General features: G+C 31.9%; 2 protein-coding genes across 4 annotated transcripts; both read left to right on the top strand.

The window, feature by feature from the left end:
* The first annotated feature begins 1,356 nt into the window (after positions 1-1,356).
* LOC130821159 (putative glucose-6-phosphate 1-epimerase) lies at positions 1,357-7,918 on the top strand. Of its 3 annotated transcripts, none has more exons than XM_057686822.1 (9): positions 1,357-1,495; positions 2,109-2,255; positions 3,453-3,527; positions 4,981-5,037; positions 5,121-5,278; positions 5,366-5,497; positions 6,363-6,465; positions 6,587-6,686; positions 7,507-7,918. In XM_057686822.1, exons 2-9 carry the CDS (start codon positions 2,178-2,180, stop codon positions 7,722-7,724), a joined length of 921 nt encoding a protein of 306 aa, XP_057542805.1. In that variant the 5' UTR covers positions 1,357-1,495; positions 2,109-2,177; the 3' UTR covers positions 7,725-7,918. The 3 variants fall into 3 exon arrangements, with proteins under 3 accessions (XP_057542805.1, XP_057542803.1, XP_057542804.1); XM_057686820.1 differs by lacking the exon at positions 1,357-1,495 and adding an exon at positions 1,550-1,738; XM_057686821.1 differs by lacking the exon at positions 1,357-1,495 and adding an exon at positions 1,550-1,738 and having other exon boundaries at positions 2,089-2,255.
* A 4,259-nt stretch (positions 7,919-12,177) lies between these two features.
* On the top strand, positions 12,178-18,288 carry LOC130821158 (lipid phosphate phosphatase 2-like). Its single transcript, XM_057686819.1, has 8 exons — positions 12,178-12,442; positions 13,706-13,927; positions 14,259-14,346; positions 14,692-14,801; positions 14,885-14,978; positions 15,708-15,896; positions 16,000-16,059; positions 17,131-18,288. The coding sequence occupies exons 1-8, from the start codon at positions 12,218-12,220 to the stop codon at positions 17,295-17,297; spliced, it is 1,155 nt and encodes a 384-aa protein (XP_057542802.1). The 5' UTR covers positions 12,178-12,217; the 3' UTR covers positions 17,298-18,288.
* Positions 18,289-18,571: the final 283 nt, after the last annotated feature.

Here is an 18,571-nt window from a genome sequence, read left to right as displayed (position 1 = left end):
GGTCGAAGACTTTTCGGGATGGGTCTTGGTTAAAGACTTATCGGGATGTACGGCTTATGCCTGAGCTTTACATCGGATTTGGCTTGAGATATGTTCACTATGTGTTGATGGGATCATTTGCTAACTACAAGTTCTCGTCAAGGTGGAGATTGTTGATGATTGGTGACTCAAATCGAGTCTTGATCGTGGTTGAAGATGAAGTTAAAGAAGAACAAGTTGTGGCTTCCTCTCTGAAGTCGCATATTTGGGTCAGAAACTTTGCCACGAGTCGTGGATTTTTGGGGACGACTCGTCGCTTTTTGCAACGAGATGTTGCTCACTAGAGATGACTCGTCGCTTTTGACGGTTATGCGTTTTGCCTTATTTTCTCGTCGCTTTTGAAGGTTATTTGAGTTTCTTGGAGCCCAATTATCTTTTAATTAGGTTTTACTATATATATCTCCTTCTATTAGTGCTAGGGTTTGTAAGGATTCACAAATAAAGAGATCACAAGAGAGCCATTGTAATTTGTGAGCGAAATTCTTGATTCATCTTGTAATTCTTTGCGATCATAGTGAAATTATTTGATTTCGGTGCTGGTAGACGTAGCTATCACATTGATAGTGAACCACGTCAAACCTCTTGTGTCATTTTTTTATTGTTTTTGTTTGAATTTGTTTATTGTTTCATTATTGTTTATCGATCTTACTTCCGCTATCGCACAATATTATGTCTAACTCTCTAGGATAGGAGAGCAAAGTTTAAACATTAAAGATTAAACAAAAATTAAAAATAAAAAATAAAATCCGATATTGGGATTCAAAAAAACTTCTATCAAGATCCGATAAAAATTAATATCTTCTACTTAAAATATCTAAACTTTAAATTTTGAATGAAATGTAAAAAAATCAGATAATTCAAATTGAATTTTTATGCATACAGTACACTACTAATAACAACAATTAATAGAATATAGAGAGAAACAATAGTCTAAATTGCTTTTACTCCATCTCACCCACAAAGTTTATTCCATTTTTGTCTTAATCGGTCTATTTTTTATCATGACCTATACTTTCTTTAATCAGCCCGTTTTATATGAGACCAAACCGTTTCACCATGAGATAAATCCATATAAGTTAGTTTATTTTTTTACGTTGATAATTTTAAGACTATAAAAAGTCATCACTTTAAAAATAAATGTATATTGGGTCAACCCAATTAAAATGGTCTTACTGTGAGACCGTTTCATATGAGAATTTGTGTTCTTTTATTTAAATTCACATATTTAACTATTTTTTTACTTTATCAACATATTTAAACCAATTTTCAATAAAACATTTTATGACTTTTCTTAATTTTTCCACCAATTACCGTCTAGGTTTAGAGAGTATAAGTAGTCATTGGACATTAGTTGGTCACTAATAGAAAGATAAGTTTCAAAATTTTGATGAGCTAAGAGTTGGTAGAAGCCCTTGTCCATTGAGAGTTGAAATTGGTGACAACCAAAATCCAAAACGTAAAGTCTCGTTTTTTTTTTTTCATTCTTACAACTACAATTTCAATAATTTATAATTATTTATTTGTATCTCTCAATTTTATTCTTATTAATTTTTATAGTACTACTTATTTTGTACTCTTACACTATAGTTAAACCAAAATTTCCTGCATCTACCTACACCCCCCTTCCCCTTTGAAAAAAAAATACTAGTAGTATACTAGTACTTTGCTATAGAGAAATTACTCTTCACTTTTGTTCTTGGTACTTGCAGATTCTCTTTTATCTCTTTATTGTTTCATTGATTTCTGGGTTTTAATCATTTTTTGGGTTTAATTCATCATATAAGTAGTAGAAGTTTTCTTGAGTCAATTCAGTCTGATCATAGAAGCAGGATATATTGGGAATCGGGGATTGATGATGTTGGGATGAGTTATCCCACATCGATAAATTGAAATTGGTGTGCACGCTTTATAAGCTATTAGAGACCTTTTTCCCATTGCCATATGGTTTTTGGGATGGTATATATCCTTGGCCTATGAAGTGTGTGCACTTGTGTCCCCCGTTAATATGCTGGCATTAACAATAAATCCAGCCTAATTTAAGTAATATAGGTTTGTTTGTTGAATTGCAGCTGGAGTGGAGAAAAGGAGAATTGAACCCATTTGGTACCAAATTTAAGGGAAGGTTTAGGGTTAATCAGATGCCGGTCAATTTAATCCATGATGCTGATGGTTTACCCAGAATTGTGCTCACTGAGCCCATGGGATCATCTGTTGAGGTGAATCCTTTTTCCCCTTTCTTAATTTTTCCCCCCTTTTTAATTTTTGATTTTTTGGGGAAATGTTTTGTAATTTGTTGCGTTTTGCTTGTTTTAATGATTGATTAGTAAAGCTCAAACAAGTGTTAATTTAGTGTGATCAGTAAAAGTCCAAAAAATGGTTGCATAATATGTGATTTTTCTGTTTTGAGGTTTTTCTTGGTTGTAGTTTGAATATCATGATCCTTTGTTTTGATCATTTGGGGAAGACCCATGGTTTTTTTGGTTTTTTTTTTGTATTTTTTAATTTTTGATTTGAAGGGTAATTAAGTTTTTTTATTAGCAAACATGCATGTATATGTTGTGAATTTTTTGGAGCAGTTGAGTCCTGATTTTGTTTGATTGAAGATTGACTTAATGCCCAGTCATCTGTCAAATTTGGAATGGAAAAGGTCACTACTATGGCTTTAGAGGACTGCTAGATTATGAAGCTATTGAAATTGAGATAATCTTATTTTAGTGGTTTTTCTAATGGTAAGAGGAACACCCTATGGGTTGCGACCCGGTCAAGTCGTACAGCCTGGTTTGGATCAACTAGGTGGCTCTTTGAGAATGGGCGGGTGGGTGGGGATGAGGGTGGGTAAGGAGAATCTCATCTCAAAGTTGTTTTATTAGGCTGGACTTATTGTGAATGAACGGGGAAACACGATGTGCACACACTTCATAAGCCAAGGAGATATATACCATCCCAAAACCATATGGCAATGGGAAGAATGGCTTCAATAACTTATAAAGTGTGAACACCATTTTTAATTTGCCCCCTATCGGAGATTGAGTCCCTATCACAATTTCTCGGATGGAGGGTGCAATCCTTTCCATTAACCTACGCACTTGCTTAAGTCGTTACACCCTTTCTTGATAAGGGCTTTATACAAGGAGAGTTTCATACATATTTTATGTACCAAGTGTTTATGCTGTTATGGTCCAATGACATTATTGAGCTGATGAGTTAATTAGCCCATATTATTAGCCCATTTCTTTAATTGATCACTTTAAAATTGTAAGTGATCTTTTTAATAGACTAAATGTACATGGGCCAATCCAATAGAGATAGTCTCACCATGAGACCGTCTCATTTAAGAATTTGTAAAGTTTCAACATATTTTTATGTACGAAGTGTTTATGTCGTTACGGTCCAATATTGACATTTTTTTTCAGATCTTACTTTATGGTGGGCAAGTTGTTTCCTGGAAAAATGAACGAAGAGAAGAGTTACTTTTCATGAGCAGCAAGGTAATGATTTGGTATTGAATATGATAATTTATGCATTTAATGTTTTCAAATACATGTACTTCTTGAAACATAGATATTGTATTCCATAATTGTACTACTCAAATTGCACTTCATACATGGTTTAAGATGACTTTTTTATGGAGTCCGTCTTTATAATCTTTTTGTCCCATATTTTGACGGGCCAAAAGTTATATAATTTGATTTTTGGATTATAGTAAATGACTCATCAAATCATGTGTACTTCTAATTTATATGAAGTTGTACATGGTATGCTACCAATAGTCAATTGAAACAACTTTTTGTTAGTTTTATCACTAACGGGATAACGTTGAGTACATCCGATCCTCCCAAATCCCACCTTAAGTGAGAGTCACTTAATGGCGTTGGGGTAATAAAATGTTGTTTGTCGTCTTTAAAAATTTTCATTTTTTTTTTCCATTCCATTAGTGCTAGTATACATAAGTATGCTTTAGAACTTTCCCTTTGACCATATTCAAGAAAATAGCACTTTGTGGACTAAAGAAAGGAATGAGAAGTATTCTAGGTTTAAAATACACAAACTTGAACAAAAATCCCTTTTCCCTTTGTATTTCCTTTAGATTGGTGAATAAGGATGAGCATCTCATCATCTTTTTATCAGAATCTTTTTTTTTCTTTATCTTTATTCTTGTCCTGTTGGTATTTGTTTTATTTCTGGCTATGGACATTAGATGAGCTTTTCTCCGTAATCTCAATACTTTCAAGCAAAAAGGATGCTTTATTATTGTAATAAAGTAGAGTATGGATCAATTTCACATGATTCGCTAATTTCCTCCTGAATCATGAATCAAAAAAAGGAAATTATAATCTTGTTTTGCGTTATTTTGAGCAATTTTGAGTGAATCGTGAATTCAAAAGGCAAATTAATAGGCGAATTATGTCCGGTATGGATCTCAAAACTTTCAATGCATTAAAACTTGTTTGAGAAGGCCATATTGGTATAGAATAAAGTGAACAGTGGAACACCATTTGCAATGAGAAATTGTGGCAAGAAGCATATTATGTGTATAAAGAGCTATATAGCCTATAGATCAAGTCTTATTGAAAAATCGAGAAGCGGCAAATGGAAACTGACATACTCACCGTCAAATCTTAAAAGTCGAAATGTTATATCTTCTTTTCGAGCAACATAATTAGAATCTTTTTCTAAAAAATGGTTTTTTGGATATGCTTATGCTTTGTTTGTGTTTCTGATTGTCACTCATTCTCTCTTGTTTGGTATAGATTCCGGTCTTTACTTTTAAAAGGTCATTTCTACCACCTAGTAGCATCTTTTCTAAGAATTTTAAAGTGATGGATACAACAACCTTTTACCGTAAACCTTGTCCAATTACAGCCCGCCGGGCTCTAGCCTTAACCCAGTGAGAGTCTTCGCTTTTAAACGCTTTTTAATACATGTAATTATGCTTGACAGGCCATTTGGAAACCGCCAAAAGCCATCCGAGGAGGGATTCCCATCTGCTTTCCTCAGGTTGTCCTAAGACTAAGCGATCAACATTTCGCTGTATTATCTTTTGGGAATCCGCATTCTTATATGCTTTTTTTTTCATGTAGTTTGGCAATTTCGGCACACTTGAGCGACATGGATTGGCAAGGAACAGGATGTGGTCGGTAGATGACAATCCGGCACCTTTGCCTCCTGCAACCAATCAGTCAACTGTGGATCTGGTATTAAAGTCCACAGAAGAAGAATTCAAGATATGGTCTCAAAGGTATTCTTCTTTTGTTGTTTTACTTCTTTCGGGTTTTAAATAGCATATGTGAAGATACCATTTTAAATATTTATCGTTTTTGTACAGCTTTGAATTGAGACTTCGGATATCTCTCAGCCCAGGGAAGCTCACATTGATTCCCCGGGTGAGAAATATTGATAGCAAAAGCTTCTCTTTTATGTATGCCCTTCGTAACTACCTGTCCATATCAGATATCAGGTTTGCTTCAAATGGCCTTTATTCAATACAGTTCTTTTGTTTAAAGCCCTTTTTTAGACGACTTGAAATTGTTGTATATGACTAGGGGTGTTCAACGGGCCGGGCCCCCATTTAAAAACCTTCTCTGGTCCGTTTTTAGAAGGGTTTTGTAAGGTCTGGGTTGAAAATGGGTCGGGCCAAAAACTGACTCTACTATAATTAAAATAAAGCGGGCTATCAAAGGGCTTAATAAGGTCGAAAATGGGCCTTTGTAAATAGCATAATTGATTGATAATTTAATTATTATAAATGACGATGTCGATGGAGATTATTAACGTTTCTTCAATTTAATTATTATAAATTGATCAATGAGGATTATTATAATTTTAAGCAATAAATATGGGCCGAATTGGGCCATACCGGGTTTTCAAAGTCCGGCCCATGTAGAACCCATATTAAGTTTAATGGCCCTTATCCAACTTGGCCCATGTTTGCTTAAGCCTAGCCCGTATCCGGCCCATTGGAAAGCCCTATAATGACTTAATTGATACTTTAGGGTAAGGTTGCGTACATTTGAATCTCCGCCAAAATACCTCACATACGTGGGAGCCATTTTATGGCGTTGAGGAAATCAAATGCGATATAAGTGATACGTCAAAACAACCTCATAGTTATCACCAACTATGGTAAGGTTGCATACATCTGAATTCTCCCATAAAAAACCTTATGTACGTGGGAGCCATTTTATGGTGTCGGGGAAATCAAATGCGACATAACTGATACTTTTAGTCATTCGCATCATCTTTACTAGCTGTATTAGTGGATTCCTAGATCTATGTGATATCTCTTTCGGGAGAGTCGAATGATACTCTACACTTTTTTTCAGTGAAGTGCGGATTGAAGGTTTAGAAACATTAGATTATCTTGATAATCTAATGAACAAAGAAAGGTACACTGAGCAGGCAGATGCAATTACTTTCGATGGTGAGGTACTTCATGATTCCCTTAGTCCACCTTTTGAGATTTTCATTGCAAAATAGGCTTTTGAGGAGTTTAGGAAGAACTTGATTTCGTTGCCTTTGATTTTTCTAACTAGTTACTCTATTGTAGGTTGACCGTGTATATCTTAGAACTCCACCTAAGATTGCAATTATAGATCATGAGAAGAAGCGCACCTTTGTACTTCGTAAAGAGGGCATGCCTGATGCAGGTATGCTTATGTTTCTATTTGAGCTTCTGAGAATCTTCTTAAATGTATCTCAAAGTAGTTGCATTACAAATTCGAGATTTGATTGGTTTATTATGGTTGTTATTCTTATCGAAGTATTTACTCTAGATTATCACATCTTGCCTCTCGAGAAACGTGTCCCTTAGACTTGAGATGCCATCAGAATTATTGGCATGTCAAAGAAGACTAAAACCCGAGCAGCATAAGAGTAAAGATTGTGAAACGTTTGATTGAGTACCGAAACAGTTGCTCGTTGCTCATGTAATCTAGAATAGAAAGAGTCATACAAGTCATAGTCATAGTCATCAACTTAGTATTCCACACGAGGGTCCGGGTGAGAAGGGTAGCATGCAGATCATACCCGTGCCCCCTCCTAGGAAAGGACAATAATTCTATTGATTTTAAACTACTAACACTGACTTGGGTAATCATGCCTAACACATCGAGGAGGTTTTCATCTAATCCCACCTCCTCCCAAGGCGTTCACCTGGGCTTACCCTCTTGGCCAATGCAAGATGGTTGTAAGTGTCACATGTCATTGACGGGTCCCAAATTCAAATCCTAGGGTCGTAGCAATGTATCCCATGTGGTTAGGCCACCCGTTCTGCTCTCTAGTGTCTATCTAGACTCTAGACTCTACAGTCTAGACTCACACGGTTGCATGAGGTGGGTGTGAAAGTGAGTGGGACAGTATGTTCCTCATCGTATATAAAAATTTAGTTTAGTTTCCAAATCGGAACTAAGATTAAAACCTAGCACGAATCACAATCTTTACAAAACTCATTAATTTTATTATGTACAGCTGTATGGAATCCTTGGGATAAGAAAGCGAAAGCTATACCGGACTTAGGAGACGAGGATTACAAATCAATGCTGTGTGTGGATTCCGCTGCAGTTGAATCACAAATTGTCTTGAAACCGTCAGAAGAATGGAAAGGCTATCAAGAAATCTCTACCGTCTCTTCAAGTTACTGCAGCGGGCAGCTTGACCCTAGGAAAGTGCTATATGGCTTCACTTAAAAACTTGATGCTCCAAAAATGTAGCTCCAAATTTATGAGTATTTATTTATGTTCCATTTTCATGGTAAAATTGATCATCCAGAGTTGATTGTGTCATCATCTATGTTATGATAGTATAATCTATATGATGCACCTCATATTATATGTTGACCATTTTATTTATATATAAATTGCAATAAATTTAGTTATTTATATATAAATTGCAATAAATTTAGTTATTTATATATAAATTGCAATAAATTTAGTTAAATGGCACTTTTACAGTACTCCTCATCAGATTGATATCTGTTTAGTCATTAGTGTGATGTTATTTGTATTTCAGACCAAGTGAGCAACATTGGGTTATAGAAGAAATAGATAGCATCCTATGGGCTGGAGCTGGGGCCCGGATCTGATTTTTAAATATATTGGCTTTAAACATGTCTGGTTTTAAATGGGTTGGGTTTGAAATGAATTCTTTATTTACATAAATGGGCTTAAAATGGGCCTGAAATAGAATTTTTTTTATTATTGGTTTTTTCTTGAATTATGATAAATTACTATTGATTTATAATAGTTAATAATTAGATTATAATTGAAAAGAACAAGCTATTAAATTATAAAGTATTTCACTTGATTGGACATGCTTATTTTAATGTAAAGTTAAAAACAAAATTATAAACAACAATTCTTACTTGAGACCGTCTTTTGTAAAGACGGTTTTCAAAAGCCCAGCCCATTATGTTAATTTAAAAAAAAAATTGACGCGCGCGTGTAACTGTAATGTGAAAAGTCACATAATATATTTAGGATTATAACATTTATTTGGGTTTATAACATAATATATTTGGTGTTATACCAGCATATATTTGGGGTTTAACATAATTTATTTTGGATTATAACATAATATATTTCAAGTTATAACAATATATATATTTGAGGTTATAACATAATATATTTAGAGTTGTAACAATGTATATTTGAAGTAATAATATAATATATATGGAATTATAACAACATACATTTGGGGTTATAACATAATATATTTGGTGTTGTAAAAATACTATACCCTCAAACACAGACCATTATATACCCAACTATATATTATGTTATAACCCCAAATATAATATGTTATAACCACAAATATTTGTTGTTATAACCTCATATATATTATATTATAACCTCAAATATATATTGTTATAGCTTTAAATATATTATGTTATAACCCCAAATAAATTATGTTATGATCCTCAAATATATGTTGCTATAACACCAAACATATTATGTTATAACCCCAAATAAATGTTATTATAACTCTAAATATATATCATGTAACTTTTCACAGTACACTTACACGCGCGCGTTAGTTTTTTTTAAATTAACATAATGGGCTGGGCTTTTGAAAATCGTCTTTAGAAAAGACGGTCTCTCAGGAGAGAAGCGGAATTATAAATGGGTATGTCGGGGTTGGAGTGGAACGAAAAGGCTTGATTAATTTGATTTCATTTTATTTTTATTTTTATTTGAGCTCGATTCAATTCGATCTATTTTTATGTGAGTCTGATCCATGCGATTTGTATCCGGGCTATTGCACAGATATCCAATTCCTGTTTGGTAACGACTATAATTATTTTTAGTTATCGCATTTATGATTTATGTTGGTTGTTAGTAGTAAACACTAAAGTCTTTTTTTTTAAAGTCTTTCTTATATTTTTTTATATTTTCATACATTGTTTGAGTTGGCGTTATAAGGACTTTTATACAAATTTGTGCAATGCACGAAATTTGTTACTATGGAAATATCCATAAATAAAAATTTTAAAGAAAGATGCAATTGCATATTATAGTGAACATAATTTGAATATCCCACAATCATATTTAAATTTGTAACAATTATTTCATTTGATAAAGCTCTATAAAATCATCATTTGCAATTTTCCTATTCTTTTATAGTATTGTATAATTGGATGATTTGATCAAATAAAAATCTTTTTGAAAACTTACCTTTAATACTTAAATTCATAATTAATGCAAAACTCTATAGAATCGCCATGTGAAATTTTTCAATACTTTTATAGTATTGTATGATATGATATAATATGTTTTGGGTGACAAGGATTGACATAGAAGTTCACACTAAATATTCACTGGATATTTTTTTTGGTCTTTTATGTTGTGCAATTATTCTTTTTTCAATGTCGGATTTTTAAATATTTTAATTGCAAATTTAGAGGGATGAAGGGAATACATTTATAAAATTTTGGTGATTATAATTAATGAAAATTACTTTTTATTTGTAATTCAAATTTTAACTGGTAAAATATGATTTACATTGTTAATTGTAGTGGTCAATGAGAAAGTATTGGTTAATGGTTCCAAACTTAAATTCAAAAAGTCTTAAAGAAATCATAAATAAATAAAGCATAGTTTTACTTAACATTTATTTCAATTTTAAAATCAAATAAAATAGTTTTATAATTAATACTTATTATGATAATCATTTGTATATTCGGTGTATTCCAAATAAAAAATGAATCTTTTTAAAACATATTGTTTTAATTATGACACATTCAATTAAAATAATTCTAAGTAATGATTAACTCATAATATTCCAAACTATTAGAATAATCTTCTTATAATAATCAAAAATTTTATTATTTTTTAAATATACTCCTAATTTTTTTGAAAAAATAATACTTTGAATTTTTATCGGAATGTTACTCCAATAGCTCGATTATTTGAGCTAACAAATACTTAGCTTTTATTTCGAGTAAATGAGTCATAATTAGTAATTTGGTATTTTTTAAAAAATATTCCTAATTTAAAAATGATATTTATTTGCTAATAAGGTTGATTGCAACCATAATAAGTATACTAATGAAATAGAAGTAGTACTATAATGTTGATTTTATTCCAATTCACTATTTTTTTAAACTTAATATTACCATTTTTCAAAGATATTTTCTATAAAGATCATAGAGTAGAGTAGATATTATTTTTGTATTAGTTTGATTTACAATTATATTATTGTGATATCTATTTTAATGTAATCAAATCAAATCTATTTTTCGAAATTTATTTCTCTTATCAAATAGCATTGTGTATATATTAATACTTATATTAATTTAATAATATTTGTATAACTACTATAAAAAGGCTTCAATACCATCCAACAAAAATAATTCCTAATATTTTTATTATTGATATAAAACATAATATTGAGATGGAGAGAAGTGGAAGGATTATAAACTTTATTTTTTTATTTTGTGTTTTATTAATTTTATCCCCCTTTTCTAATTCATTTCCTCAAAAAAATATATTAAGGGGCCAAAATAAAATAACTAAAAATATTGGTGTTATGCTTGAAATTGATCAATGTAAAGGACTTGGTGATTATTGTAATCCTCGTGAGAAAGCTATGTGTTGTCATCCCTTTTTTTGTAATGATGTTTTTAGATGTGACAAAGAATAAGAGGATTCATTCTTCAAATGTAATTCAAGGTTTGTAGAATAATGTTATTGATATTTGACTAATAAAAAAACTTTAAAATATTTAGAGTATTATTAATACCTTGATTTTATATGGTATTAGGTTTTTATGTCTTTGATTGTTTGATCTAATAAGTATTGTTATACTTGGTAGATTTTTTAGTGAAAAACAATCGTTTAGTTTGATGCTTTTAGGGTAAATTTTTTTTTTTTTCAAATTGCGAATTACAGCCACCAAAAATTTAAAGCTTTTGAATTGAGACTAATTTGCCGGATTCATATAAACTTGAAATTAAATGACTTGCTAACCTTGTCATTTTTATTTCTCTAACCTTGTAATAACACTTGCAATATATCAATAAAAAAACATAGAGATTAAAATAAAAAATAAGGCTGTAAAAATGGACTAAAAGACTGAGATGAAATGTCGACCCCGTGCCAACCCCATATAATTTCGCCACAAAATTATTTATTATACGTGTTCATATATATATATATATATATATATATATATATGTGTGTGTGTGTGTGTGTGTGTGTGAGAAATTAGTACTTTATATGGTCGAGTTCAGGTGCGAACATCGCTTATTTGCAAATAGTATGAATCATGTTATTTTCTGATAAATAATTAAGTTTTTTTATTTTTCAATTTTTTTTTTTTTTTGAAAGTAACACTTTTTTGCTGATAATAACTAATACTTCTTCCTATTCACCTTATGTATCTCGTTTTCTTATTTGATCAAGTTATCCTAAATGTCTCATTTTATTTTGTTTATGTTAACTTTACCAATTTGCTCTTATTAAATTTAACATTTTCACAGCTTTACATTTACTAACCCCACTTTATCATTATTAAAATTTAAAAATACTACACTTATTCTCTGTCACATATAATTCTATTTGACCATTTAAAAAATACTAAAAAGTCAAATAGAACATATTAATTGAATTAGAGGGGAGTATTAAAAGTAACCAACTAACCATCACTACACTAAACATCATGTCATTTTCTATCTTGTCCTTCCATGATTAACCATTATCAACCAACCATTAAGTCACTTGTTGATTTCCTAGTGAGTATAGTAGAAGTATACTACTATTGGGTAATTCCAGGAAATTTATTCTACTTTAATCATTTTTCATTTGTTTACGAAAACTCCAAACATTCCCTCTCTTTTTCCCTCCCTCCATTTCCGTTTTTCCGTCTACCAATAACTCTGGAGCATCACACTTCGCTCTATCAGTATCTGGTCAGTTATTTTGCTTCATATTTCTAATTATTGGTTAATGCTTTGTTTTTACAACAAAAAATTGCTAATTTCAATACAAAGAAGGAAACTTTTTCCATTTTTGTGGGATTTTATCAATTTTATGAAGTGGGTTTTAATGTAAATTTATAATTTTTTCATAATGGAGCATACCCATGTGTTTTCTTATTTATCTTGCCCTTTTCCCTTTATTTTTACTTTTTTCTTTGTTTTTTGATTTTGTATTGGTTGGTAGAGAATGCTAACTTTTGGATGAAAAACGTCATCTTACTATTTAAACTTTAAAGCATGTACTTAATAGTGTTTACATTTTTTTTATTTTTTGTTAAAAATGGTGTCTTGAAGTGATGTTTACTCAAATTCTTTTGATAAATTTTGATGGGACTCTAGTAGGGTACTGGTATTTTTTTTTGTATATAGGATACGTCGAGACAAGGAGAGGGTCAGGTAGGATAAGAATTGAACCTATGTTCCTCCCTGCTAGTAGTACATGCTACAATTGAGATGAGACCAGACCCTATTTGGATACTAGTAGTTAGTGTTAGAATTGAATATATTGTGAGTTATCTTCTATGAAAATCTCATTGTTTTTAATTTTTTGCCTTTTGTGGATGATTAGTGAGACTGATTTATGATTTATATAGCGAATTGAGAATTAAGGTTTTGACATTATTATTATTATTATTATTATTATTATTAAGCTTTTGATCTAATTTCGTTATGTATGTTTGATTCATATTTTATTCTTTTGCTACTAGCAATGTTTTGTATGCCTTTTAGGTGGCGTTATATAGGGGTTTGTTTTGAATCAACTTTTTAGTGATAAAAGCATGCACACAAATTAGCTTTTCTTTGTGACTGAATAAGTTACCATTTCTTTTTTTTAATTTATAATTCAAAATGAAGATCATTGTATATTGATGTGCCTTAGTTGCTTAACATAAATCACCTAGGTATTTTGATAAATTACACTCAAATTGTGATAGGTAATGTTACAATTTTATGGATTTTTTGATTAGTTTGATATTTTTTCTTTGCAGTTGTTAAAAATTCATATTTCTTGATTACGGATTATAAAAGACTAAAGTAAAATGACTTATTAAATTATGTGCGCCTCTTATTTATATGAAGTTGCACGTAACGTTTGTTATCCAGGATCAATCGGAAATAACTTCTTTGTTAGTTTTATCATTAACAAGGATAAGGTTGCATTGAGGTAATAAAATGTTGTCGTTGTTGTTGTAGTTGTTAAAAATGCCGGACAATCAACTTGCTCATACCTTGAGATCCCATGGCGCGCAATTGGCTAGAATACATATGCTCGATTGGTTAATTCTTTTCCTTTTAATGGCAATCGACATTGTCCTCAATGTTATCGAGCCATTTCATCGTTTTGTAGGAAAAAACATGATGGAAGATCTCATGTATCCTTTGAAAGGGAATACCGTTCCTTTTTGGGCTGTTCCGGTATGTTTGGTTTACTATATTCTATCCAAAGGGTGTTTGGCAAACGATTGATAGCTGATTACAATTGTTAATTGACCAACTGATTTTATTAACCGATTTGATCAGCTGATTTTGAACCCTTTATTCATAACAATAAGTTATTTCAACCAGCTAATTTACCGAACATTAGCATTGGCTGATTTGACCATCCAACCCTCTAATCGTATCAAAATAAACTAAAATTGCCCCAATGAACTATTTTGCCAAATACCCCGAAAGCATTGGACAAACCTATGCCATTATGAGAATGCATACAAAGGAACTAATATACCTTTCTTGTTTATATTCACAGTTCATAGCAATTTTATTGCCCTTTTGTGTCATTCTTATATGCTACTTCATTCGGAAGGATGTCTATGATTTCCATCATGCAACTCTTGGTATGCAGTGTTTTAACCCGATTTAGACCCGATTTAGATTTGAATTGTTGGAAATACTTCACATGTGAGGAAGATCTTACATCGATAAAAAAGTGAGTTGTAAACTTGTATATAATACTTGATGGGTACCATACAGTTCTGAAAAAAAGTGAAACTCATCATGTGTTGTGTGCAAGTAACGCTCATCTCATGGGTTTGTGGGCCCGAGCCAACGGATGCCCCATGAGTGTATCCAAACAAAGTGGGCCATGGAGAGATCATGTGATGAATTTTCGCAGCCTAACATGGATAAATGATCACTTGATATGTTGGCATTGCTAAACTTAATGTTCTATTGATTCATAGGTCTGTTATTTTCTGTGCTTATAACTTCTGTGATAACTGATGCAATCAAAGATGGAGTTGGTAGACCTCGTCCAGATTTCTTTTGGCGTTGTTTCCCTGACGGAAAAGGGGTAGGGTTTTCGACTTCTTCAAGCTTATAGCGATTGAGGAATTTGGCCCTTTCATTTCGATCTGTGTTTTCATTCTTCTGCAGGTTTTTCATAATGTCACAGGAGATGTATTGTGCACTGGTTTTAAGAATGTTATCAAAGAAGGCCATAAAAGTTTTCCTAGTGGGCATACTTCATGTAAGTTATACACTCTCTATTTCTCATGTTATGCAACAAGAACAATGGTTATTCGACATATGTCCTGCCTGTTCGAAAATAGCCCACATGTGATCTTTCATCAAAGAATTAGACAGAGGTTGACTAACATATATACTTGATAGGTTACTCCTCCTAATACCCATTGATTTTAGGATGAAACCTCATCGAATTTGTATGCAGCCAACTCTCCTCTAGCGTGGGTTTTGTGTACAAGCCCAAATTCATCACTATCTATGAAATGTATGCGAAGGTGCAGAAATGTATATGTATGCAGCTTTTCGCCTAACCTGTCGAAGGCTATTAGAGATAAAATTTATCTTGTTGTCTATATAATGTTGGAAAATAACCCACATGTGATCCCATATCGAAAAATTAGAGAAAGATTGACTAACATACTTGATATACTACTCCTAATACCAATTGGTTTTAGCATGAAACTTCATCGGGTTTGTGTCCAGTCAAATCTTCTCTTGTGTACAAGCCCGGATCAGCAGATTATATACTTTGACTATACTATCTGCTCCAATTAATTTTGTAGTCACTTCTCTTCTCTTTATTAATTTTTTTTCTAGCCCTATAAATTTACCACTTCAACTTCGTTTTGTGTATAGAATTCAAGCCTCATCGACGTTTTCATTCACTTCAAATCGAATATGTCCAACGGTTGATTGTTCTATGCTTTCTAAAAGACTGTCTGTCCATATGTAGGGTCATTTGCAGGGCTTAGTTTCCTGTCATGGTACTTGTCAGGGAAAATTAGGTGTTTTGATCGAAGAGGGCATGTTGCGAAACTTTGCATTGTTTTTTCACCGATACTTGTCGCTGCGATGGTGGGAGTTTCTCGTGTTGATGATTACTGGCACCATTGGCAAGATGTCTTTGCAGGAGGTCTGATAGGTATGTAATGCTATAATTTTACTGTTTCAGGAAACTGTTGGTAGTTTTTAACTTTCTAATTATGTTTCTTGCAAAAAATTTTGCTCTCTATTTTCCTATACAGGTTTATTGGTTGCTTCATTCTGTTACTTGCAGTTTTTTCCAGCACCATATCATACTAATGGTAATCCCTTTTGGTTTATAGTTTAACTAGGTTTTCCTTCTTGGTATTGTCTTTTGCTTGCATCAAGAATTATGGTTTACCATTTGGAGATAGGTTTTCTATCTGTATGTGACTTGAGAATGATAATTCTGATACTATTATTGACTTGTGAGACTAGAAATCCTGCTAAAATGGTTTGACTTTTGACCATAGTGCAAAAATAAGACTGAATCTTATCATAACTACTGTATCGTAAAGGTTTTTCAAGTTTACCAAACCTGTATTACCCACGTCGTAAAGGTGTACAACAATCCGTAATTTAGGCTTCTTCAAGCGATATTTCATGGTTTAGGTCGATATTTGATGGTAAGATAACTGTATCATCCCGATACCACATCATTGTGTCCGTCATCGCAATTGCAATCGTTACCACATTTTTTGCACTATGTTTATGACAAAGTTGAGGCGATTTAGGACACTGATGTTTTGGCGGTTTTTGCTTCTTTCGTCCAATTGTGTTTTTATAGTACTCCAATGATTTCTTATAAAAAGCATCAATATACCAATTTTAATGCTTAAACAAAGAAATCTAGACTCAAAATACAAAAATTGACCATTGTGGATCCCAACTAAAAAATGAAGACGTGGAACTGTAAAAGTCGACAAAACTAGAAAAATGGGTTAATACAGTCAAGTTAGCAAGGGTTATGGTCTGGCAAAAATTGTTAGGTCTTTGCATCAGTACTGCCTTAATATGTTAAGTGTGTTCTCTTTTGGTTCTTAATTCAACTGGTGTGAACTTGTCTATCTGATATACTCCATATTCTTGTTGATATACTTCCTTCTTCTGTAAAAGTCGCACCCGATTGTGCCATACTGTATGAGAAAATGTCACTATCAGTAGTAAGTATAATGGAACAGAGGCAGTAGGTGACAATCCGGTGGAACACCAACGTAGAAGGATCACCATCATCGTCTCTGATGCTTTCCTTGTGAAACATGTTTTATTTCTTATGGAACTATTTTCATCCCAACAAACCAGAACTACAACTAGTAATGAACCCTAATTCTTCTACTTCTCATGTTGATCAGGTTGGGGTCCCCATGCTTACTTTCACATGCTGGAAGAATTAAGAAATGGCGCGCAGCCTTCAAGTTCCAATGTAGGTACGCTTGCCCTTCGTTCTACGCATTTGGAAAGTGCACGAGTCGAAACACATTATGATTCAGAGAGGTCGGAACTTGGTCATCATCGGTGAGATCAAGGCCCATCATGGCTTTACCCTCTTTGTGTACATTGTGTAAAATACACTTCAGAAGAAAATTTGAAATATATAGCTAAAATTATCAAAAAAAAAAACATACATTAAGCTATGTTTCAACTTATTTTCAAATATAAGTGTCTAATTCTCAAACTTGAGGTATGGATTCTATTCGCACTTACTAACTGCGAACAAAGAGTTTGATTCAAAAAAAAGCCAAAGGAGCAGTACGCACTTACTAACTGGGAACAGAGTTGTTAGCTTTTTTTTTGACTAAATATCCTGTTCGCTTGGTTGATTGTTTTTTTTACCAGTTTGCCTCTGTTCACAGTTACTAACTGTGAATAGAACTGAACCTTACATTTGAAAATAAATTGAAATATAGCTTAATGTATGTTTTTTTTTTTTTTTTTTTTATAATTTTACTTATTTATTTCAAAAATTCCTTTAGAAGTGGGTGCTTGTTCAAGTTATGAGACTTGAGTTTTATGTACTTAGTATAATGTTAATGAGTTCATTCTAACATAGATTTCCTATCATGATTTAGGAGAATTGTTTTGGTTTTAATTTCTATAGTGTTGGCCACAATGTGCAAAAGGTGGGGGATTGGGAATCATGTGTTTGAAAATGTTTCAAACACTATTTACGAGTAATACTTTGACTTCACCATTTACGAGTATTATTTAGATTTTTACAATGACTTACTTGTAATGGAAAATAAAATAGTAAAATAGTCTCGTTTTTTTTGACATAGAGACTAAAAAATTAGTTATAATGAATTAAAGTAGTGAAATATTTTAAAATAAAAGAAAAAATAGAATAAGAATGGTTGGATCATATTTTAAAATAAAATTTGAGCAATTTTTTGCATAAACTAAAATGCAAAAGGGAGTAAAATATGTGAGGCATAGGAGTAAAATTTTGTTAGATTTGTCGGTAGTTTTAATGTATTAAATTTTTTTTTATAGTTTTTACTTTAGCATATTTAAAAATGTTTTTAGAAGAGTTACAAATACTAAAATTAAAGTGATCTTTTTAACACACTGAATGTAATAAATTTTATTATAAGATCGTCTCATTTAAGAATTTTCATTATAAGACCGTCTCATTTAAGAATTTTTGTTCTTAAAAAGGTTCATATGATTCTTTCATCAAAACAAGCTTAGTTATGTTTTTCTTTTATTCTCTGCTAAATTACTTTTTATAAAGGTAATCTAAGTTGAAAATCGTATTTTAATTAAACATATTTATTTATAATTAATCAAAACGTT

The sequence above is a fragment of the Amaranthus tricolor genome, chromosome 8 (assembly GCF_026212465.1).
Source record: "Amaranthus tricolor cultivar Red isolate AtriRed21 chromosome 8, ASM2621246v1, whole genome shotgun sequence".
NCBI classification, from domain to species: Eukaryota; Viridiplantae; Streptophyta; class Magnoliopsida; order Caryophyllales; family Amaranthaceae; genus Amaranthus; species Amaranthus tricolor.
Note: the sequence above shows the minus strand (reverse complement) of the source record. Positions and strands in the feature narration are given on the sequence as shown.